Below are 25104 nucleotides of genomic sequence, written 5' to 3' on the forward strand. Positions count from 1 at the left end.
AAGCTTGCCTTCAAGTAGACTAACACCAACATCTTGATTGAATGTCTTTCCATAAGAAGGGTACACTCAATTGGATATGGGCTAATGACCAGAGGAAAAGAGCCACAGGAATGCTTCTATTTAACTGAATATTTGCTTCATTTTACATATAAGAAAATTTTTATTAGGAGACCAATAATTGACAAAATTTAAGGAATGAACTGGTGCACCCCACCGTTCATTAATTTTCCCATTCAGACATCTGTAATGAGCTTCTACCATATGCTACGCCTTAGGATAACTGTGGAGACATAACGCCAAGGTCTAATTTGACCCTGCGAGAATGACTCAGCCTACCATGCTACACTGCTGTGGATATTAATTTCAATTCTTCGGGGGTTGCTGCTTTTACTTTTCCTTCAGTGCTTACGGCATGCCTCATTAGCCAGTTTCAAACACCTTATCCCCAAGGTCAGACTGTCTGACTTTGCCCAGCCATAGCACCATTTGTGATGTGAGTAACAGAGGTGCAGGAAGGCTTTTCTATTTGCACTGTGTAGCACCCATCCTTGAGAAGAAGGAAAACCTTCTGTCAATCAGTTTGCATCATTATTTCCATTTCATATAAGGACCAAAAAAGAAAGAGAGAGAGAGAGAGAGAGAGAAAGGACATTTTGAAGGAGTCCTTCATTTTGTCCATTACCTGACAGCATGGGTGGCTTAGTTATCCCTGAGGATCATGGCTTCAACTTTCTATTTCTTAAGCCCTTTGGTCATTCATTCCCCTATTCCATTGTATTTTGACCTGGTAACATCCCAGGAAGCACATTTAAAAGCTCCTGGGAATAACATGGGCTGAATCTTACCTGTTTCTATCATAACCAGCTGGATGACCTGAGGCAAGTTATTGTTGATCTTTGACCCTTCATTTCTTATCTGTAAAGGAGGCATAGGAATCTCTGTCCCTGGGCTATTTGAGAGCTAAATGAGCAAGCATGCATGAAAAGCACCAAGCTTGCTGTGTTGATACATTGACATCTCTTCCTCCTCTTTTAGTTGCGAAGTTGAGCAAACAAGGTAAATAATTTCACCATTCCTTTCAGTGCTTTTTAGCAACCGTGAAGAAAATTCTTCCAACACCCTGCTACTGGGGGCTGTGTAGGGGCCACCATCAGTAGTCAGGGCAGGAATTAGGAAATTCAGAAACCTTCAGCCTACGTTTGGTATTAATGATTTTCCTTCTTTCTCACGAAGGCTATATATTCATAGGACCTTTGAGACTGAAGGAGCTGGGACGGAGTAGAGCTGACTGAATGGCAAAGAGCAAGAAGAGGAAGTGGCTTCCCTTAAGTTAGAGGCTGTTTTCACCTATGGGCCATGACAATGCACTGGCCATGTGTTCTAGACCTAATCCGGGTGAGTGAATAACTGGGAGGATGTGGAACCCAGGAAGAGGATGACAGCTCACTTACAGCTTCAGGAGCCTAATCTGGGAATCATACTTATACTCCCTCTGTTTTTAGAGCTATTGGACACATGAAGGGGGACTTTCTCCAGGGGCAGAAACTCTCCCATAACTCTGGTTCTGTTTTATGTGATGTAGTAGAGATCATAAACCACAGCCTGAATACAGGAGGATGTGGCTGCACAGGAAAAGGCTTTGTGGGTAAAATGGGGAGAAGAATGCAAGGTAGAGGACGAAAGAAACTAAAGTGAAGAGTTCTTTAAAGTGACACTTAAAATTCCCCAGACTTCCTAAACAACAGCCTTTTGGGGTCACGTGCTATAGAAATGTAACATTTTGTGCTGTCTTTCTAAAACTCTTTGTTGAACTCTTTTTCTAACAAAGGAATATCTACTGTTTTTATACTTAATCAGCTGTAATGAAAGAATATGAAGAGCTGTCATGTGCTTATTAGGGAAAATTATCAGATATTCTTTTATATGATGAAGTAACACACTGAGCTGATAATTCTATAGTGCACACTAAATTACAATTAAGGGCCTTTCTGCTCCACCAGAATCTCATTTATAATCTCTATGGAAATATTCTTCCTGCAGTTATTTCATTTATGCTTCCTTTATCTAATTACTATAATATTGGTTCTGAATCATATTTTCCTAATGTACCCTTATTCAATTATAAAGTTATTTTCAAGTACAGTTACTTTTTAATATCAAAGAATACCACTTGGCCATCTAAGTCATTTGTCATACTTCTTAACTGCAGATTGTTCCTGAGCCACTTATTTCTCCACTTTTAGGGAGGGTGAAACTTCTATCAATCACAATCCATTAAATGACTCTATTTCTTCAAAATATTCACCCAAAAGGAAAGTCCTGATCATGACATCTGCAAGTTAGATATTCTGCACTTTATGTATCAGATGCTACTGTTTTGTTGGATTTCAAGAGAAGCATGCATTGAGAAATACCGTTACACCCTAAATGTTTTAGGTTTTAATTTACAGAAATAGTTTTGTCCCGAAGGGCCATTTCTGACTTGTTTCTTTCAGCTTGGAGCAGGCTACAGGTTAAGAATATTAAGTCAGTAGAGTATTGGCTTCTTTAAGATGGTTTCCTGAAGGCAAGAGGCACAAAGTTTCTGGAAGCAGCAGTGTACTCTGGCATCCTCCACATTCATAAGTGTGATTCCCCTGAGTAGGACTACATGGACCCTGGCAGACGGACGTCTGTGGAAAGAGGCCCACCAGCCCCTCCACAAAGCTTTGGCTCCCTCCTTACCAACCAGGAAGACCAGGAAGAAAGACCGGGTGAGAAAAAGCTTCTCATTGGTCAGAATTTAGTGAATTTAGTGAGCAGGATATGCCTTACTGTGAGATGGCTTCCTAAAGATCCTGAGTGGCCAAAGGGTATGATGACTTAGTATCTAACTTATCAGCTTAAAATGATTTCTTAAGGAGTCCAGAACAACGTTTAATTATACTAAATAGCTAACACTGCGGCAGTGTTTTAGGAATACTTATTTAGCAATCAACCATTAAACTACAAAGAGAGAAGTGTTTTCTGTTGAGACGGTTTCTACTTATTTCGGATTTTTCAACAAGTAAAAAATGAAACGAAATAACTCCCCTCCTTCTTGATTCCTTGTAAAATGTTTTCTTGATTAAATAACTCATTCAAATGAGTGACAGTCTCTCTTATCTGTGAGTTGCAAAGGTCAATGCACGACTGGATTTTGTGGCAGCTGGCGATGATCAGAATCCCCAACGTGATCTGCTGGCTGGGCTACCCATGGTGTCTGCTGGGCCTTCCAGGGAGAAAGGCCACAGTACCAACAGCCAGCTCTTCCTCCTTCCTCCACCAGACCCATGCCCACTCCTGCCTGGGCCAGCCCTTGACTAGTCACAAGGTTTCTAGGATTTAAAAACTATTTAGCTCTTCTACACAAAGAATTTGGGGGTACTGGATTTAAGTCTTTCTTTGAGACTATTCTCTAATAATGAGTTGCTAGCCAAATAATGGATTTATTACTTTATATTCTTTATTGCATTTATCATATCACTTTATTTAAAAAAAATTTTATGAGATGGGATCTTTCTATATTGCTCATACTGGATTTGAACTCCTGGGCTCAAGTCATCTTCCTGCCTCAGCCTCCCAAGTAGCTGGGATTATAGGCATGCACCACTAAGTCTGACTCTCCTTTAGTTTAAAGATAAGCAATTGACTCAGTAACAATTTTTGTAAGCGGGATAAATTACAACATAAATGTATAACAGTACAGGTTTTAGAATTAAAGAAATGAGGTAATTTGATTATTAGACCAGTCCCTCCAGTGATTGGTAGTCACTATCCCCTTTTCACAGTAAGGTCACTGAGACTCTAAAAGATTGGATAACTTGTCCGGGTCCTCACAACTAGAGAGTGACAGAGCCAGAGTTCCAACCCAGAGCTGTACTCTCTAGTGGCCCTTGATTCTTCATTGTCCTTTCTTCACCTAGATTTGTCCAGCTGACGTCTTTTCACCTCTCTTCTTCACCTTGTGTCACCCCCACCCCCAAGTTCTCCTGACTGCAGCCACAGGGGGCTTTTCTCCAACCCACTGCATGTTCTCTCACACCTGATTCCCTGGACCTCCAGGGAGGTTTCTCCCTCCCGCTCCCAGATCCTTTACTTTATCCAAGACTTGTTGCCCTGGGTCTCAGCTTATGTATATCTTTTTGAGAAAGCATTTTCCTCATCTCCCAGACCAGTAATTTCCAAAATCTTTCAACCTATAGTGAAAAATACATTTTTACATCGTGATTGAGGCACACACACACACAGTTTTAATTTCATTTTCTAAAGTGTGTAATTCAGTGATATTTATTTTACATTCACAGGACTGTGCAACCATCACCACTAATTTCAGAACATTTTCATCACTTGGAGAAGAAATCCCTATCCATCTATCTCCATCTCTATCAAACCGAAATAAAAGTTTCATGAAACAATACCTTGCCTAACTTACTGTGTGGGATGAATGCTGATAATATATTTTCTATTCTACTCTGTTCCATTTTATCCCATTCTTCCCATTACTTTAGAAAAAAATCTTTCAGTGCCTCGCTACATTGATTTCATGTCTTAATATGGAGTTGTAGCTAACAGTTTGGGTTTCCACGGACTGGGGCCCAGGGCACGTCTACAGCACCATTTTCTTCCCTCACAAGACCCTCAGTGCACTGGTTACTACTTGGTAAGTGTCCAAGACTTTATATACTTGGAGGGTGGGCTCTTGTGTTTGACTGTTTCCCTAGGACCAAGCAGTGCTGAGCAAGTAGTGGGCACTCAATAAATATTGGTTGACTAAATAAATGTTTGCCTTTGATGGAAAAAAATAAACCCACACACTTTTTTTTTTTGGTAAGTGTTCATGCAAGTAAACTGAAATGCAATAAAACTGTTATATTGCACTTTTAACCAATGAAGGCCAGTAGCTGTGTAGCCTCTTCCTCAAAAATAAGGCCCTGAAATATCCATATAATTATCTCCATGCTTCTTTTCACTTTGCCTTGTAAAGTCAGCTTGAGCAGCCCAGTCACGCAGAGGACCCTACAAGTGAACTCTAGCAATGACATGAGCAGTGGAGCCCACAACAAAAACCTGTAGCAAAAGCTTTGCTTTGGGTGAGTCAGCCAACGATGACTTATCCTCACCCTCCCCTGCATCTTCTTCCCTGTGCCTTTGTACCTGTCTTTGCCAGTCTCCTGCTTGAAGAGCTCATCAAACTGCAGCATCTTGTGGCGAGTAATCATGAAGGCCTTCAGCCGGGGCAGCACCTGGCTCAGGAGATGCAGGTTGTTGTAGACCTGGCCCTTGCCGTCCCGCCGCATGTAGCTGCTGGGGCCCCAGAAGATGAACACGGTACCCTGGCTCACGTTGAGCAGGTCGTGGCGGTTGCGGAGGATCCTCTGGATGCTGGAATGCGCGATGACCCTCAGGCTGGTGCGATTGCCCACGTCGCGCCCATAGCCGCGTGTGGGGGCGTCGTTCATGCGGATGACACACTCTGTCTGGTCAATCTGGGAGCCTTGCCGACTGTGCAGCAGATGCCCTGAGCTGGTCACCAGGGCACAGTCCCTGCAGTGCATTTTCAGGGGCTGGAAGGCAGGGGGAGAAGGACACTGTCAGGGGCAAAGGGCTTAACCCTCACTCAGCACCAGCAGGCTACTTCCCTGCCTTGGGAGAAGGGCACCCATCTCTCCTCTCCTCCCCGTCATGTCAGAGTATATCCCTTCTGCTGTTACTTTATGGACCCTAGTGTTCTTTTCCAAATGGGTGACAGGGAACACTGGACAAGAGCAAAAGGGAGTTAGCACCGATCTGTGAAACACTGGACTAAGGGCTTTACTGATATTAAATAACCAAATCGACACATCAACCCAGCAAGGTTGCTCTCGTGGTCATTTTACAGATGAAGATACTCAAGCATACAGATGTTAACAAATTTGTCCAAAGTTGCCCTGTATTCCTAGCAAGTAATAAAGTCGTGCTTTTAGCTTTCAAAACTAGGTATTTTTGAGTCCAAAGTTACTCCCAAGTTGAAGCAAAGACTATCCTGCAAATTGCTGTGAAACTAGTTGTGATGCTCTTAACTCACCTTATTGAAAGTTAAACACTGATTAGAATTCTTGGATGCTGTACAAATATGTTTATCCTAAATAAACATCAACTAAGCATCATATGGGAAATGACATGCTGATTGTAACTCCTTAGAGGCCATAATTTTGAAATGACAATTAGGATTGCTTCTTCTATTTTAACGGATGAGGAAGAGAAACTCAGTTGTCCCATTTTCGTAAACATAAAGAAAGCCTCAAGCTCAGAGGCACAGACCTCATCTAGGAATTGCAGGGCCTAGGTCCTTCTCTCATCTGCAGTGAATACACATCCTGGCGAAGTTCTGGCTGAGACATGTTGTTCACCAAAGACAACTCCAATGGCAGCGCTCAGTTCAATGCCCTGAACCAATGATTTGCTTTCAAAACACCTACATCCTAACAAATTAAACATTCCCGTGTTCATGTTTAATGAGCAATATTTCTAGTTGCTGTTTGAAGATAATGTAATTAGGACCTGAAGCCAAGGCCAGAAAATGTACAAGAAAATGACAATCAAGATGTTCTGAAGGCATGTTGCATTGTTAGACTTTTTCCAGAGCCTATGCCCTTCTCTGTTAACTTTGAACAGGACACGCTGGCTTCCTTCACTGTCTCAGGAAATTGAATCCAACTTAGTATTGCATATATTCAGCTTTGTGTTTACTTTGGGAGTTTCCTGAGACATGGCTGTGTCTTCAGAACTACACTGAGAGCACCTCAGGGCAGCCAGCTTCCCTCGCCTTGTGGTGCCTCAAAGCATCAGCTCTGGGATGTAGCTTTGAGCTGCATCTGGGATGGGCCCAGCCTTGCTTCCACCACCTACTAGCTATGGGACCTTGGCAAGTCACTAACCTTGACAAGTCTCAGTTTTCTCATCTCTAACTGAGGTTAAAACCTCACTCTACTATGGTAGAATAAAAAAAATTAAGATACATACAGTATTAGATTGAGCCCTTTGAAACTGCCAATATTTGGCCTGCAAAAATAGCAACTGCATGTGATTGAACCTTTAGCATAGGATTGTCACAGAGATCATTCAATAAATGATAGGTGCTATCAGGATTATTGGTCAGTGTGGAGCCTTTTGCTCCTGTCCAGTGTTCCCTATCACCCATTTAGAAGAGACTGCAGGGGTCCATAAAGTAATTGTACAATAAGTACTCATGATATCAGCACTGAACACTTAGGGTTTATAATTGATGCAGGGCTTATGAAATGGAGGTTCTACCATTGCAAATTTTCATAATTCCCCCAACATCTAATTACTCTTACATGTCAGGCACTGTGCTAGGCAGTCAGAATGCAAAAATGGGGCAAACAGCCTTGAAAGCTTACACTTTAGTGAGGGACAGTGGTCAGTAAAGGAGGACAATACAGTGTGACACAGTATGAGGACAGGAGGCCCTGCTGAAGTCTGAGTAAGGGACTGTTGAGAACTCAGCAAAGCTGGGGGCACAAAGGAAAACAGTGGCCAATCAGCTAATATTTATTGAGTGCTTTTCGGCCACAATTGTGTTAGGCACTGTTCTGATTTTTTATAAATATAATTGCATTAATCCTTCAACTAATACTCTAAGATACTATATTATCGCTCTCATTTTACAAACGAGAGTATTGAAAGATAGAAAAATGAAGCAATTTGCTCAAGATCACACTGTAAGGCGGTGGCAGTGTTGAAATTTGAGCCTCAAAACCCCGACTGCAGAGACAAAGGGATTCACCGTTATGACAACACAGTAGTAGAGCAGAATAAGCAGAATCAGTGTGATGGGATGTTTTCTCACCTCCCTGCCTCTTTCCTCCCTCTTAGAAACACAGTGATGCTATGTTTTAATCAGTAGTGTTGTTACCACTCTGAGGACACTGGGCTCAGGGGATGCAGTAAAGTGACAAGAATCTTCTACCAAATACCTCCATTCCTTTGAGGATCATTTGAAATAGATTCATCTAACTACAACATTAAGTACATGATGCTGAAATGTGGTTGAGACCAAACCTTCTTCAGGAAGAACCACATTCCAGATGTCCAGAAGGTGACCCCTGTTCCCCTCAGAAAACTACCGAAACCTGGAGTAAGGAGTCCTGAATCCCTGGGCAAACTGTTGGGATGAGAGGCATTTTCAGTGGCCAAAAAATGGAGGAAATGCTTAACTTTCCTTTCCCTTATTTTACTTGCACATCCCATACATAAATGATGAAGAGGGAAGAGTTCCATGATAATTTATTCAATGGTGAAATTCCTATTATGTACCAGGCACTGAACCTGGTGCTACAGATATTAGGTTAGTGCAAAACTAATTGCCATTAAAAGCATGCCCCAAACCACAACTACTTTTGCACCAACCTTAATAACACAATAGAATAGCATACAGTCGGCTGGGCGCGGTGGCTCATGCCTGTAATCCCAGCACTTTGGGAGGCTGAGGCGGGTGGATCACGAGGTCAGGCGATCGAGACCATCCTGGTTAACACAGTGAAACCCATCTCTATGCAAAATACAAAAAAATTAGCTGGGCATGGTGGTGGGCACCTGTAGTCCCAGTTACTTGGGAGGCTGAGGCAAGAGAATGGCATGAACCTGGAAGGCAGGGCTTGCAGTGAGCCGAGACTGTGCCACTGTGCTCCAGCCTGGGCAAGAGAGCGGGACTCCTTCTCGAAAAAAAAAAACAACAAAAAAACCCAAAACATACAGTCTAGGTTGAGGGTGCCCCCAGAAAAACCATGACAGGACTGTGCTGTAAGTGCTATAATGCAATTAGGCACAAGGGGCCATGAGACCAAAGAGGAGGGAACATTTAAGCCTATTCAGAAGAGCCAGAGAGGTGGGAGACCAACCAGGAAAGGATTACGTAATGGAAACCAGCAGAAGAGACGATTTTAAAAAGGAGCAAGTAGTCAACAGTGTCATAGGACAAGACTTGGGGAGTGGGCTTTGGATTTGATGACTTTGGCCAAAATAGTCTCAGCTGAACAGAAGTGACAGAGTCTGATTGTGGTTGGATTGAGGAAATAGAGACTACAGTTGACTGCAAAGAGTTGATAGAGGGTTGACAGTGGAGCATGGCAGGACTGACTTTGACACTAAATACTTGTGTCCAGACAACATTGATTTGTTCATTCATTCTAAAGACCGTCACTGAGGACTTAATACACCCCTGAGGTTCTGTGTAACTCAGCACATTTGCTTAATAAGGTTGCTTTGTAAATTCATCCCAGTGGACCCTAAGGCCATGGGAAGCTGCTTTTTCTCATCATGCTCACCTAGAATTATCCTGAATTTTCCGGTTTGATCTATAATTTTATTATAGTCATTATTACTAGGGAAAACATTCTGAAGAAAGGTCCCAGAAGCATCTCTTTCCCCTTAATTAATTATTCTGCTTCGATTCTCAGAACAGAGACTGGTTAGCAGGTGAAGCACATCGCCTTCGGGGTCTTCCAAGGACCTGGTGCTTTTTCTTTCTCTTTGCCCACAGAAGGCCAACTGAACACTCTTTCAGAGAAGGCCAAGTTTCCTGACCTTGCCATACTGACCCTCTGTGATTACTGGGCATCACCAGAACATGCCAGGTCAGCCCAGTTCTAAAAAGCCACCCTCATGATTTCTGCTACCTGAGAAATCTGAGCTCTGGTATTGATTACCTCAGACACTAACACCCATTCTTTGAGTTGTGCAGATGCATCAAACGATGCAAAAAAGATTGAAGTCTGAATTATGCCTTAGGTGCTTTTGGTAAGGGGTGCCAATAAAATGACAATAGCTGTTCTAAACATAATGTTACAATTCCAGCAGCTGAGAAGATCATGTGCTAAAGGCTGATCCACTTCCAAAGGACAAAATGAAGTCTGTTTCTTGTATTCAGGGGGACTGATGATACTTTAGAAGGCAGAATGGCGAAAAAGTGTACAAATTGTGTGACTGTGTTTCTCATGATTTGGTACAGTCCTCTGAGAGAAGCGTGCTCCCATACTCTCAGTACCATTATAACCTTTAGCATCTTAATGATATGGGTGGAAATATTCATGCCTTGGTGAGTCAAGATTCCTGACGTAATATTTACATGTTCTTCCCTTAAGCATTCAGATGCTGGGTTGATGAATCACTAAGTGGAACACGGGGAGGTGCACTTGAAGCTCTGCCCGTAGGCCTGGGAGATGATGCACTGCCGAGGACACAAGAGGGGAGGTGGCTCCAGCGGGCTCTCTGCCGAGCAAGGCCTTCTCTCCGACTTCTTCCTCATAGTGTTCAGCCTCCTCCATTCTTTGGAACATTTTCCTTAAAGCCTCATTGGTGAGATACTCTGTTCCTTCTTAGGAAACATAGGTCTCTATCTTAGTTCACTCCTAGCTTAGTAGTCTCTCTTCCACCCTGACTCATTAAAAAAATCACTTAATTAATACTGAATAGGTGGATGGATAAATGAGTGAATGAAACCCAACCTCCTGCCTTATCTATCCTCTGCAAAACCTACCTCCTGTCACATACAAAGTAGATATAATGTGGTGCCATAACCAATCACTTGTCTGTAAACCCCAGGCCTTGGTAAAGATGCCACAAAGAGAAAGGGTGGTGGGCTATGGAAACCTCTGTCTGCAGAGGAGGCTGCGGCCATTTGCCACTGGGCAGCGTCTCAGCCCAGGGAACCATAATGACCAGAGTCCAGGGCACTGCCTGGAATTAATGGCTGGCTGGGAAAATGGCCCAGGACACAGTAAGGGCCATTAAGCCCAGCCAGTTATTAATCCCCAGTAAGAGCTTGATGCCAAGGTCATTAGAGCTGTTGTGAGGTGAAGAATGCCCAGGAAAATGCACAGCACATGGAGGAGTGACTGTTCTCCAGGCTGCTGATGCTCAAGGCTACAGCCTGGGCCCCCAGGAGCAGCATGCTGTACAGGAGCCAGTGGGAGGCAGGTCTCTAGAGAGAGTGTGCAGAAACACACAGGCATGCACACTCAGAGCTTACCATTTTATTTTTGCTGTCTCTTTTGTTCTTTGATAATTTTAGGTATTTGCCATCATCCCAGAATCTAAGACACTATCTGCAGTTTAGAGGAGGACTCATGAATATTTTAGAATGTGTGAATGAGTTTCTCCTTCCATCACCCCCACCTGCCCCCAGCAACAACAACAACAACAACAACAAAAACCAGCACCAGCACCATCATCAACAAAATCCCCAAACAAACCTAACATCATGGAATAGGGAAGCATGACAACTTTCATCACAACTAACTCCTTTGGGCTGTGACGACAGGAGCAATCCCTTCTTGGGAAGCGTGCTCAGGGTATCAAGGTCTGGTATCTGTCACAGCCTGAAGAGCAAGAGCAGAAGGAATTCTCCCTGTGACCTAGCTGATGCCTCTGGAGCCTTCCTTAAGAGAATAGGCCAGGCCAACTCAAATTAAACTTGACACCTAAACCACTCAGCGATGTCCTTGCAAACATTTGCAGTATGGCAATATCAGGCTTCCGTTTTTAAAATTCTGATTTATTTGGCAGAGGGAAAAGTACCTCAGAGCACAATGTCCATTAGCTCAGTAATGAGACCGGTCTTGCTCTGGGAGCTGCCTGTTGGTCTGGAGCAAACATAAGACATATTAAATGGCTTCAGGTGTTTCAAGAATCTCTGCACTTTCCAATCTGATGTTTTTCTGTAATTACTATGCTTTTATTAGCTGTCAATCTCAGTTCAGGCTGACACTGGGTATAAGCCATGCTGATTATTTAATGTGATTCACTAGGAAAATGTTACTCTTCCAAGTTGTTCCTTTCTTTTTTGTTCAATGACAAGCCCACCCACCAGCCTTCACTGCCAAGAAGTCTTCCTGTCTCCACCCAGTGAATGCCACCTCATCTGATTTCCATCTACTGGCTGGCTAAGGATGCAAGAAATCCGCGGGCAGAAGGCAGTACTGAGTGGTTTAGAAGATAGTTTTCTTGAGTCACTGGCTTTGACTCTGCTTCTTCCACTCATTAGATAGATAATTTGGAGCAAAGTTGCTTAGCTTTTCTGAGCCCCATTTTTAATCTGTGACGTGAAGATAGTAAAGTCAAACTCAAAGGGAAGTTTTGCCATCTCAAGTAATGGTGCACCTTCTACCCAGGTGCTCAAGCCCAAATTCAAGGATCTTTCTTGATACCTCTTTTTCTCTGCCCTTTACAACTCATACAATCCTATTGGGTCTATCCTACTACATATGCCCCTGATCCTACCACTTCTCACCGTCCCTACTGCCACCATCTTCATCTAAGCCACCATTGTCTTGTAGTTCTTGCAGCACTCTTAGCTCTTAAGTTCACTTCTTTTATTCCATCTTTTATATTTCTGTTCCTGTGTAGATCCCAGGATCCCCTTTAATATGTAAATCAGATTATGTCACTCATCTGCTTAGATCTTACTGTTTGCTTCTTATTGCTTTTGGAATAAGAAACCAAACTTTATTTTTATATTTATTTTTATAATTTCAACTTTTATTTTGGATTCAGGGGTACACATGCAGATTTTTTATATGGGTATATTGTGTGATACTGAGTTTTGAGGCATGAATGATCCTATCACCAATAGTGAGGATAATGCTCAATAGCTTTTTCAACTCTTGCCCCTATCAGTCCTTCCCCACTCTAGTAGTCTCCAGTGTCTATTTTGCCATCTGTATGTCCGTGACTACCCAATGCTTAGTTCCCACTTATAAGTGAGAACATGTGGCATCTGGTTTTCTGTTCTTGCACTAATTCACTTAGGATAATGGCCTCCAGATGTATCCATATTTTTGTTGCAAAGGACATGATTTCATTTTCATGGTTGTGTACTATTCCGTGAAAAGACAAACTTTATACTGAGCTCTGTGTCATGACTCTCAAGATCTGCAGCTTCTATCCTTGTGTATCCTTTCAACATCATCCTGTAAAGAACTCTCCCTTGCTTACACTGTCATTTCTCTACTCCTTGCTGTCTGATATACTTTATGTTAGCAATTTATCCCACCCAAGCCACTCTTCTCCTCATGTCTGCATGATGACTCTTCCACGTCCTTCAGGTGTTACCTCAGACAGCCTCCCAAGGGAAGCTTTCCCTGACCACTCAATCTAAACTAGTCCCCTTTCCCACCTACTATAACTACCTCTCATTATCCAGGTTTTTGTTTAAATTCATGTATCACTACATAAAATAATCTTTATATGTCTACATGTTTAAGCTCCCTGAAAGGAGGGACTTTGTCTTGTTCACACAGTATCTTCAGCACCAAGGACAGTGCCCAGCACATAGCGTTCAACAAATACACTTTGCAAAGAGGAAGTGAATGATAAGCCATGTAAAGCACTCACCACAGTGTCTGGCACATAACGAGTGTGAAATAGATGTGTTTGTTGTATTTAAGTGTCCCCATTCTTCCAGTAAGCAGTTCCTGCTATTTTCTCACTGGGTAACTAGAATAATATTTTCTAAAGCCCAATATTTGGAATCTGCATATGTCATAACCACCTTCAGCACTAAATGACCTTCAGAGGGAGATGCAGGAAATCCCATTAGTTTTTTAAATTTAATTCCATTCTATTTTTAAAATTATTTTAACTGCTTTATTGAGATTAATTTGCAAACCACAAAATCCCTCAATTTAAAACATGAATTAAAAATTTTTTTTGTATATTTACAGAGTTGGGCAACCATCACCATGACCTAATTTTAGAACATTTCCATCATCCTGAAGAGAAATCTCATGTCCATTTATAGTCACTCTCCATTCCATGCCCAGCGTTAGGCAACCACTAATCTACTTTTTGTCTCTAAAGATTGGCATTTTCTGGACATTTCACATAAATGGAATAATACATATATAGTCTTTTGTGTCTTGCTTCTGTCACTTAGCATAATAATTTTGAGGTTCATCAAAATTCTGCATCATCTTGTACATATATACATATGTGTCTAGCATGTGTCAGTACTTTAGTTTTGTCCATACCACATTTTGTTTATTCAGTCATTACTTGATGTACATTGGATTTGTCTCCATTTTTCAGTTATTGTGAATAATGGTATTATAAACGTTTGCATACAAATTTGTATGTGGACATATGTTTTCATTTTTTCTTGAATAGATGTCTAGCAGGGGAATTACTGGGTCATATGACAATTTTGTTTAACATTTTGAAAAACTGCTAAACTTCTTTCCAAAGTGACTACACCATTTTACATTCCCACCCACTATGTTCCAATTCTCTACATCCTTGTCATCACTTAGTACTGTCTCTTTTGATTATTCTAATGGGTGAAAAGAAGTACCTCATTGTGCTTTTGATTTGCATTTTCTGAGTGACTAATGATGAACATCTTTTCATGGGCTTATTTATGCCATTATTCTCAGGTTTTCAATTGCATCTACTGTGCCCCACCCTCCACCCTAAATAAATGCGACTAAAGCTAAGTGATTCTATTGAGCTCTGAGCCAACATTCAGCTGACTTCTCTGGGAGCCTTGTATGTGGAGGCCCCACTAGACACAGGAGATGAAGTGAATTTTCTAATGTTACCTAGCAAAATTTGGGTACCTCTCTACACTTAAGAGTGTTGTTTAAATGGCCCATCTCTTTTTCTATTCTCTGTACAACACTCTTAAGTCTAGAGAGATAAACCCAAAGTGAAAAATAGAGTGAGCAGTAGCTGAGACATATTTTTATACTGAATCCAAATTTTGTTAGCTAAGGTTAGAAAATTCACTTCACCTAGTCATTTACATTAAAATGAGTTTCATAGACTCATGGAATAATATTGTTGCAGAAATCTCAGAGATGATCTAGGCCAGTAATTCTCACAGTGTGGTTCTCAGGCCAGTAGCAACAACAAAGTCTAGGAACTTGCCAGAAATGCGAATATTCAGGCACTGCTCTAGACCTTCTGAATCAGATGTTCCAGGATGGGGCCCAGCAATCTGTGTGTTCCTAAGCCCTCCAGGTGCTTCTGATTCATCCTCAAGGTTGAGAAGCACTGGGCTGGGCCAACATTCTCATTTTACAGAAGAAGCCGAAGCTCATGGGGCTATGGGATTTGTCCAAAACCATACACAAAAGATAGCATCTGGGATGAACCCCAAGTCTCCTCACTTCCAAAAATCCAAGACAATCCACCTGTATTCATAGACTGTTCAAAGTCACTGGGTACTCACGGAAAAGGAATCATTAAATAATAGTACACTTAAGTTGCAACCTAAAAGTGTAAGTGGTTTTAAGGAAACAGATAAATAAGGAGGAACATTCCTTGTTTAATATGCTGCCCTCACACAGCGGGCTGCCTTCCTCTCCACCACCTGCCTGCTTATTTGGAATAAGCAACTGGGTATAGCTACACAGCATTTCAACTCCCAATTACAGGAAAGATGCTGAATACCTCTGTGCATGGCTGGGGGTTTTTCTTGCCCCAGAAGCTGGGCCATGGGGGGTTACTGTCAGGCCAGCCCAGCCCCTTAGAGGTGGGACAGTCAAGACTCAACTTGCTGTTGTAGGTTTTCTGCCTCCCTCAAAAGCTATGTTGAAGCCCTACACTCTGGTCCCTGTGAATATGGTCTTATCTAGAAACAGAGGTTTTGCAGGTGTAATTGAGATGTAAGTCAGGGTGAGGTCATACTGGATGAGGGCAGGCTCTCAATCCAGTCACTGGTGAAGTTATAAGAAGAGACACAAAACACAGAGACACACAGAGAGAACACCACTTGATGGCAGAGGCAGAGACTGGGGTGATGCGTCTAGCAGGTGAGGAACGTGGAGGATTCGCAGGCAACCACCAGAACCTGGAAGATGCAAGGAAGTATCCTTCCCTAGAGCTTGAAGGGGGAACAAGGCTGTGCCAACACCTTGATTTCAGACTTTTAACCTCCATAATTGTGAGTAAATTTCTGTGGTTTTAGCACAGCCGATTTGTGATAATTTGTTCTGGTATCCCTAAGAAACTAATACTGTGCCACCAACAAGGTCGCTACCCTCTGCCTAACACCCTCCCTCTGGTGCCTCGACTTTGTAATTCTCCTTCTTTGTCTTGCAGCTTTCACCCTTCAGTTCATTCTCTGCACGCCTGCCAGAGTGTGGTTTCAAAGCATAGCCCACACCACTCCCTTCTCTTGCTTATAGAATAAAACTGAGTTAATTACCTGGTTGGGATCTTGTCTGCCTCATGGCCCTCACCCATTTCACTCCCCACCCTACTCTCTACTCTCTGGCCTGGCTGATTTCCCTCTTCTTTCTGTTCCTGGGAGACAGTAGGCATTCCTTCTCTGGTCTCCAGCCTTTGCTTTCCCAGTTGCTCATAAGCTTGGTTCCTTCTCATCTCTCAGGTCTCAGCTTAAATGTCACCTCCTCCATGAGGCCCTTCCTGACTGCCTCCCCCCCTTATTCTATAATAAAGATGTTAACCATGCATAACACTGACTAAGTGTTCAACTAATGTGCCAGGACCTCTTCCGAGCCCAATACCTACACTATCTAACCTAGTCCTGAAGACAGCCCCGAGAGGCAAATTCCACTATTCTCTCTTTTTTAACTAGATGAGGAAGTTGAGGTACAGTTTGCCACCTCTCATGACCCAATTTGTTTCCTTCCTGGTAATTATCAAAATCTTTAATGATTTAAATTTTTTTTTAAATTTCTGCATTGTCTGTTCCCTGCCACAGGAGCACCATGAGGCAGCGATTCTGCACAGTGCACGGCATACAGCAGGTGTTCAAGAAATAGTTAAAGAAAGCTCTGTGCCTCAGTGCCTCACTTTCTCAGCAAGCAGTAGATGATTTTCCTCTGTCCAAAGGGGGCATGGACGAGTTGTCAGTGGGACAAGCCTATTTGTTTCTTTTCTGGAACGCTAGTACATTGGTTGATGTTACACACTGGCTCACCTCAGTGCCTTCAAATAACTCCCTGATGTGATTTCCTTCAAAGGTCACTCGTATGCAATTACTTCCTCTAGGAAGAGATTGGACATAAAGGCCCCCTGCGCTCATTAGAACAAACAAAAAGCTGCATTTTCATTAGAGTGAGGTGATATTTAATGTGGCCCGACAAGCCCGATTCCACGAAACTGGCTTCTTTGGCCTCTGCTGTTTGAAATGTCCCTAAGATAAACATAGCATGGCCCGAAATCTGGAGGATAACTGAGAATTAATGGTCAAAGGCAAAAGAATTATGAGAACTTGGAGTCGTAAATATAGCTGAATTAAATTGGGAAAAAAAGCTGAGGTTTCAGTCAACCAAATGAGAAAAATATTGAATTGACCAGAATTGTAAGTGTAGCATTAGAGTGGAGAGAGCACTAGCTTGGGAGTCAGGCTGGGGCTCAGATCTCAGTTCAGTCATCTATTGGTAGGTACTTCCCTACTCTCAGTCTCAGTTTTCTCATCTATAAAATGACTATGGTAGACACTCAGTAAGCAGTAGCTATTAGTATTATTATGGCTTAATTGTTACAGATATAAAGAGAGCCTTGTGGAATAACCTGCCAGTACCTCTCCCCTCATATCCAGCCACTCAGTGACCCTGCTGACCCAACCTCCTGTGTGTCTGTTGACTTTAATCATTTCTATCTTCCTGCAGGTTGCTTCCCCTGACTCCACCCCTAGTTCAACTCACTATCATCTTCACCCAGTCACTGCCATGCCTCAAAGCCAGTCCTCCCACATCCACCTCAATCCATTCTCCATACCAGCCAGAGTGGGCTTTCTAAAATGCACTTTTAATTAGGAACTCCTTGGCAAGTCCCTCTGTATCTCATGCCTCTCATGGTTCCTCTCTACTCCAGCCACACTGACTTTGCTCGACCTTGTAGCTCCAGGTGGCACTATTCATAAAGTCTGGCCTCAGGTCTTTGCACATGCTTCCTCTGGAACCCAAGTCTCCTCAATTGTAAACCACAGCAATAATACCAACCTCGCAGAGTTATTTTGTGACTTAACTGAGATAATAATATTTAAACTTACCCTCTCTGCCTCTCCCTGTCTATGATTTTTGGAACTCCTTCATCTCCCATTCAAAGCATCCCTTTCTCAAGGATCCTTCCCTAAACTCCCAAGACTAGTGTAGCACCCTGTTTCTCCCTTTATAATTCTCATCATATTGACAATCACTGATTCAATGTCTCTCTTTCCTACAAAGTTGCTAGGTTCTGAAGAACTAGGTTCATGTTTGTATTGGGTTTAAGTCACCACAATATCCCCAGGACCTAATACACAGTAGGTACTCACTAAATATTTGCTGTACAAGTAACTAAATTAGTTAATGCAGGTGTGAGAACCATTCCAGAGTGATGACCTCTCTCAGGTTTTCTATTTGGGTTTTCATTCTATTTTTACATGCCTGAGTATAGAGCAAGAGACAAATCTATCCCAAATCAAATATTTAATTTGGAGCAAATACTCATTTTTTTTTTCTCAAAAACGACTGAATAGCTCAAACTAAACCGATTACACTTAATCTGACTTATACTTGTTTTAATATCTAAGTATAAGGGAGGTTCCAGAATGAGTCATCCTTTGAGGTTCTGGACACTGACGACTGCCAAATAGCAAATAACCAGATTGTGGCAGTGTTGACGCTCTGGTTCTCAAGCTGATGGTTTGTTTACTGAACTGCCTGTGTTAGGGGCTCTGAGAGTGGAAGAACGGTCATCAGCTGCCTGGATAACAACTCAGCACCCCAGCTGGAAACACATGAGTAAACAAAATCATAATTTTTCACTTTGCCAAGCTCAGTAAACACCATCTTGATGAGCTACCAGTGAGGCAGCCATTAGTTAAATAAATAAAGCATGAGGGTAGAAGCAGGATTATTGACACAGGCACCGTCTACTCATTTGCTAACTATTGATGGACATTAGCTGTGATATACCCACTGGGGAGGCGCTTTGCCACCTGCGTTAATCTTGCTAAACATGATGCATCCTCTGGGGCCACAGAATGGTTTGCTCTGTAGCAGTGAAAAATCACATTTTCTTCTTTTTCCCTTTTATGTGCACAATGCAAGTTATTAAGCACCTACTGTTTATATAATGGAACCTCTTAGGCAGACTGCCCAGACACAACTGCCTTCACTCCGCTGACTCTGCCCAGATTTGGCAAGGAATTGTAAAATACAAGAAGCAGATTCCTAGCAAGAAGAGATGGAGGCCCCCTGCTCCTTCAAGAAGGCTGGGAGTGAATGAAGGCAGATAGGATTGATAGCTTAAAAGAGTTTCAAGGTTTAGAAAACTTCTTCTTTTCTTAGAAACAGGGAACATTTTTATCCAGTCTTCTTTTCTTGATATTCCTCTTATGGCTTCATCCATTTATATCAGACCTTTCTTTAGATTCTGCTTAAGCACATTAGTAGATCTATAACCTCTTGGAGACTTTCAGGAGCCTGACTCATGGCTTTAGCTGTCCACTCTGTAGAGATGTCTCGAGCATTCTAGCTCTTCCCCTTTTGGTGTCTGGATTCCAACTCCCTGGAGTCCTATGAACTCTTTCTATTTCTATTGACGATGACAATAGAAACCAAGTCCAAGTGCCAAAATAACAGTCATAATGACTATCAATTTTTACAGATGAATTTTTGTATTATTACTAGCATCTCAGTTAATCCCAATGTAAGCCTGTAAGATCCATATCACCACCTTAGTTTATATTGAGGAAACAGGGGCTCGGGGTTAAATTGATCAAGGTCATAGTTTCTGCGGCACAGCTTGTGTCAGTACTGAGGCCAAAGCCACTCCCACATATGTGCATGCTCTTTCCACCATAATATGCAAAACAAAATCAGTGGAAGGACTGGAAAGAAAAGAGGATTGGGGAGTCTTAAAGAAGAAAAAAGAAAACCTACATAAATGGGTTAGTAAATAATAAAAATGGCAGAAGAAATCAGAAAGCAGAAAAACATAGAAATTGGAGGTATTGAGAACACACAGTGACTGTAAAAATTCTAAGGGACCCAAGAGATTGACAAAGGGACTTAGTGAGCAGCCTAGAATTCGGGAGGCGTTCAGCCCAGGAACTAACATTTCCACACCACTCAGAAGCTGCTGGTATACAACACACTGCATTCCCATAAATGACATTCATAATGGTGATCCTAAGTCATCAAGAAAAGCTTAAATTAAGTTTTGTTCACTTAGGTAGGAAAGTATAAAATCAATTTGGAGCCTTCAACAATAATTTAGACAAATAAGCTTTGGTGCTAAACGGGACTGTGCTTATGTTATTTTAAGCCTCATTTGCTCGTAAAACTTATTTCTCAACCAGGCTTCAAAATGAGGTGCCAGACTACTTTGAAAAGTTACTGCTGAAGGGTAAGTATGTTTTTCTTTCCTCACTCAGGTATGATGGTGATGACTCACTTTCCACCAAAATTCATGCTTCCCTTTCACAGTACGGAGTCACAGATGTAAGTGGCTGCCCAGTCAGGGACTTCGTTTCTAGTCCCCATGCCTCTCGGGAGAGCCCTGTGCCTCCTAATGAAACGGGAGCAGAGGTCATTGGAAAACTTCAGAAACAGGTGTCTTCTCCAGTCTTACCCTTTCTGACACGTTGATACGCATGGCACAGTAACATTGGAAGCCACACATAGAAGGTGGCAGAGACAAAGAACAGAAGGAGACCAAGTCCCTGAATCACCCTAGCCAATCCCCTAAATACCCTACCCCACATTAAACCTGAGTGATACTTTTTGTTCGCATATGCAATCTTACGGTCTATCCCTAATAAACTAGGAGGCGTACTGGCCCTCCTGCTATCTATTCTTATTCTAGCAGCCATCCCTGCACTTCACACAAATAAACAGCAGGTTTGGATGAGCATAGTAGAAACTCCCACTTTTTTGACCATGTGAACAAGACAAAAGCTGTCATTTTGGAGCTATTACACGTTTGGGGATCCCTTTGTGATAGCAGCCAATGCAACTACAATCATTGTTTCAGAAGCCAAGAAACTTTCTCTTTTTTTCCACTTTTTGTACTAAGTAGCTAGAGTGCAGGAGTCATATGTTCTTTCTAAAGTACAGTTCTGATCATGTCACTCCAACGCAATGATCTTCTGTAACCCTCTCTTCCCTAAAGAGGGATGTCTACATTTCCAAAAGTGCCACTTTATAGCTTATTTTCAAAATGTTAAAAAAAAAATTGTAAAATGTGTAGAGTTCATTTCAAGAACTCTACACATGCCCACACTGGACCACCATCCACGTGTCCAAATGTACCCTGTCCTTGCCTTTCCCCTTAGAATAGCCTTCCTCTGGAATGCACTCCCTGCTGTCCCAGCTGCAGTTTTTGACAGCCAACCCAACATTCCAGGTCCCATGTAAAGGTTACTTATTCAGCAGAGTTGTCTTTAATAGTGATTGCTTGGGTTCAAATCCCATCACTTACCAACTGTTGACTCTGGGAAAATCTCTCAACTTCCCTGTGTCTTGGTTAACTCACCTATAAATTAATGGTAATGCTAGACCCGAGCTCATAAAGCTGTGAGGGTTCAATGAGTTAATCTGTAGAGGAGCTTCCACCTCTTCCACTGCTATTAGCAAACCCCACTACTCTTTGCAGTTATTTCTTCACCAAACTCAGCCATTTGTATGTCACTTCATGGGGAGGCAGAATAACTTTCTTTTTCTTTGTGTCCCACACTGTCCCACAAAGTGTTTTAAATATAAAAGATGCTCCATAAATGTTGGTTGAATGAATAACAATATGAATTTCTGAAGCTGTAGAAAGTGGGTTTCAGCTTTCCATTCATTCATGCGTCACTTGGAGGACTATGATGTTTCCTTCCAGCTTGAATTCCGATAAGAGTACAGTGAGGTCTGTGGATGTCCTGAAGTTTTGAAGAGGCTCTGATCATTTTTCCAACCTTCAGTGAAATTTTCCACCCTTTGATTGTGGGGACCTGATTTGCTAGGAAGTTTTGTTTCAGTTTTTCAGGTGCAAAGCTTAGTGAATTGCTCTGGCCAGGTTAAGCAGAAGCGGTCACATTCTTCTTTTGTGCTTGTTTCTGGACATGCCTGAGGTTTCGGTGACACCCAGGGCTTGTCTTGAGAGGCCAAAGAAGGGTTAAAGAATTTGAAGCTGCAAGGACTAAATATCCTTTAGAGCTGACAGTGTGGGAGGTACAGGGCAGAGGCCACTGGAGAAAGGCATTGTTAAATACAGAGCCTTGACAGACTGCAGTCCCCACTGCCCTGGCCCAGCTCATTTTTAGTTGCACTCAGGGCTGATGTGATGTTTATCTCAAAAATAAGACTTACTCAGGAGGGATACCAGAACTGCAAATCAGTGTTTTGTCAAACACAAAGAGGACATGCCTCTCTAAAACATAATTGAAGTTAAAAATACTAAAAACAATAAAACTCCCCCATTCATTGAATGATACCTGGTATTAAGTAATTCCACTTCCTAATGAACTTTTCCACTTGGATGGTACATCAGAACATCACCACCAACACATCTAAAGCTGAACTCAACTTCAGTCTCCCCAGATCTGCCACTCTGTCTTCCATGCAGTGAAGGTCGCAACCCCACCTGGCTGCCCATGCCAGAAACCTGGGAGTCACAAAAACCGTCTATTTCCTTCTCTGCAACAAATCAACCATTAAGTCTTATAACACTCAATTTCTCTCAACTCTGCATCTCCCAGTTCCCATTGTGCTCCTCAGTCCAGCCCTCCACCATCTCTGCCCTGAATGACTCCAATTCAATTATAATGGTGGTTTGTTTGCCAGCATCTTTCAGGAGGTTACAGTCGCCTTGCCTTGGGATGTTGTCTTACTTACAGAGCTTGGCACAGTTTTCAACACACAGAGTAGATGCTCAGTAAATGGTCACCCATCGTAAGCTCACACTTCCAGCAACTGGAAGAGGCCAATGGGAAAGTATACTTCACCCCTGCCCCCAAATGTAGGTGCTCTGAGACTGGGTCATAAACCCAGGTAGAAGGGAACCTGAACACGTTTCAATTTATCTTCGGTGTAAAGGGCAACATGTATTTTGTTGTAAGTGATTAGAAGGCAGGAGATATACCTTTGGGGATTGAGTACATTACAGAACCATGAAAGGATCCAGAAGCACTGAGCAGTGGAGCTGGCACTGGCGCCTGCTGCTTGCCTCTGTCATTAACATTCATTGCTTTCTGTCTTTGGAGTGGAGGTGAAGAAACTCTCTTGTCAGTACCACCTCTCCCAGATTCCCATCAACTGGGGGGAGCACCTACACTGGGGATAACGTTCTTGGGCCGCTGATGACTGGAACCACTGTGCCCAATGCCTGCCTTGCTCTTCATCAGTTTAGAGACAAGCCTGTGGGGCAGGAGCCAGACTCCAGGAGTGTGTTCCATAGCACAACACTTGTACCCAACACATATTAATTAATTAATTAATTCATTCATTCAAAAAGTGTTCCTTAGTGGTCCACTATGTTCCAGGCACCATTCTGCAGGCTAAGGATACCAGAGACAGGTAATGAGGCTGAATCTCTACTATGAAGGAGGCTACATACAAACTGGGAAGATGGACTGTAAATCAATAAATAAGTAAAATACGTGCAGTGGTTGACACCTGCCATCTTTTCTCTGCTGACTTTGCAGAGCCCCGCATGTTATGCTGCTGCTTGGCACGTGTAGCCAAGGCTACGTTTCCCCGGTTCTGGAGGGCTGGTAAGCTTAGCCCTCTGAACCCTTCTCAGTGACACCTCCACAAGCCAGTGCAAAAGCTGGAATTGGGCCCCTGAGATGAATCAGTCCCAGCTCCACACAAAGGCTGCCCAGCCAGGATGCATGTGTGTGCCTTTTAGAAGGCAATTTTAAATGCAACTGGCCGTGCTGTGCCCTTATATGGAGACAGCAGGATAGGTGAGAAAGAGGAGGAAATTAACAAGAGGAGCGGAGGCTGATCCAGAGTGCTTACAGGGTCTGGGCAGGAGGGCTCCCCTGGCTAACAGGCCAGGAGTCTCTCCTTAATCATATCTCCCAGGGCTCTTTTTTTCCAGTGAAAATGGCAGCAAACAGGTCAAAGATAGCATGCACGACCTTTAAAATAAACCACATAAGTGCCATAGAAGAAAGAGAAGCCCTGGGAGGCGAAGGAGCTTGCCCAAGGTCACCCAGTGAGTTACTGCCAAAGCCAAGACTAGAATTCAGGTTAGAACTTACAGTCAGTTCCCCTTCCATTTTGTGGTGCTGCCTCCTAAGAGAAAATCTTGAAGAATAATCTTCTTTCCTGAAATCAGCCCTGGATGAGACTGGGTCTCCCTACGTATGTGAGCTTTGTAATAGAAGACTGAGCTGACCTGCCTGTGTTCATGTTTCCTGCCTGTGGAGGGTAGGTGGGTCTCTGTGGCCTGGCTGCAGGGGCCCTGTAGCTGCAGGGGAGAAGACTGCCTGGAGGAGGGGCAGCAGGAAGGAGGGAGCCTGAGTGGGCCTTGATGACCCAGCACAGTGGACACTGTGAGCCCACTGACCTATGTCTTTCCATTGACCCCCTTCTCTCACTTTCTTCTTCCAAGCCTTCCCATGTGACCCCCAACTTGTCACCCCACCACAGCCTCCTGGCTACCCAAGGATCCCGTGTGGCTACAGATGCACCCATGTTCCAGACCTTTCTTTTTTTTCTTTTTTTCTTTTTTTTGACACGGAGTCGTGCTCTGCTGCCCAGGCTGGAGTGCAGTGGTGCGATCTCGGCTCACTGCAAGCTCCACCCCCCGAGTTCAAGCCATTTTCCTGGTTCAGCCTCCTGAGTAGATGGGACTACAGGCACCCACCACCGTGCCCTGCTAATTTTTTGCACTTTTTTAGTAGAGATGGGGTTTCACCGTGTTAGCTAGGATGGTCTCGATCTCCTGACCTTGTGATTCGCCCGCCTCGGCCTCCCAAAGTGCTGGGATTACAGGCGTGAGCCACCGCGCCTGGCTCAGACCTTTCCTCATGACATTTTCTGATCAAAATTGATCTACTCCATGATCCTTTTGTTTTTGTTCCCCCCACCCCCCCCGAGACAGTCTTGCTCTGTTGCTCAGTCTGGAGTGCAATGC

General features: G+C 43.0%; 1 protein-coding gene across 5 annotated transcripts in view; it reads right to left on the reverse strand.

The window, feature by feature from the left end:
- LOC105482674 (ST6 N-acetylgalactosaminide alpha-2,6-sialyltransferase 5) overlaps window positions 1-25104 on the reverse strand; it is a 187311-nt gene that overhangs the window by 15009 nt on the left and 147198 nt on the right. For 4 of the 5 annotated variants that reach the window (XM_011742892.3, XM_011742891.2, XM_011742893.3 and 1 more), the window contains one exon: window positions 5176-5585. The exons of the other annotated variant lie outside the window; for it this stretch is intronic. In XM_011742892.3, the coding sequence (XP_011741194.2) occupies window positions 5176-5585 (410 nt within the window). The remainder of the gene's footprint in view (window positions 1-5175; window positions 5586-25104) is intronic. 5 annotated transcript variants of the gene reach the window in all.

This window comes from Macaca nemestrina, chromosome 1 (assembly GCF_043159975.1).
Source record: "Macaca nemestrina isolate mMacNem1 chromosome 1, mMacNem.hap1, whole genome shotgun sequence".
NCBI classification, from domain to species: domain Eukaryota; kingdom Metazoa; phylum Chordata; class Mammalia; order Primates; family Cercopithecidae; genus Macaca; species Macaca nemestrina.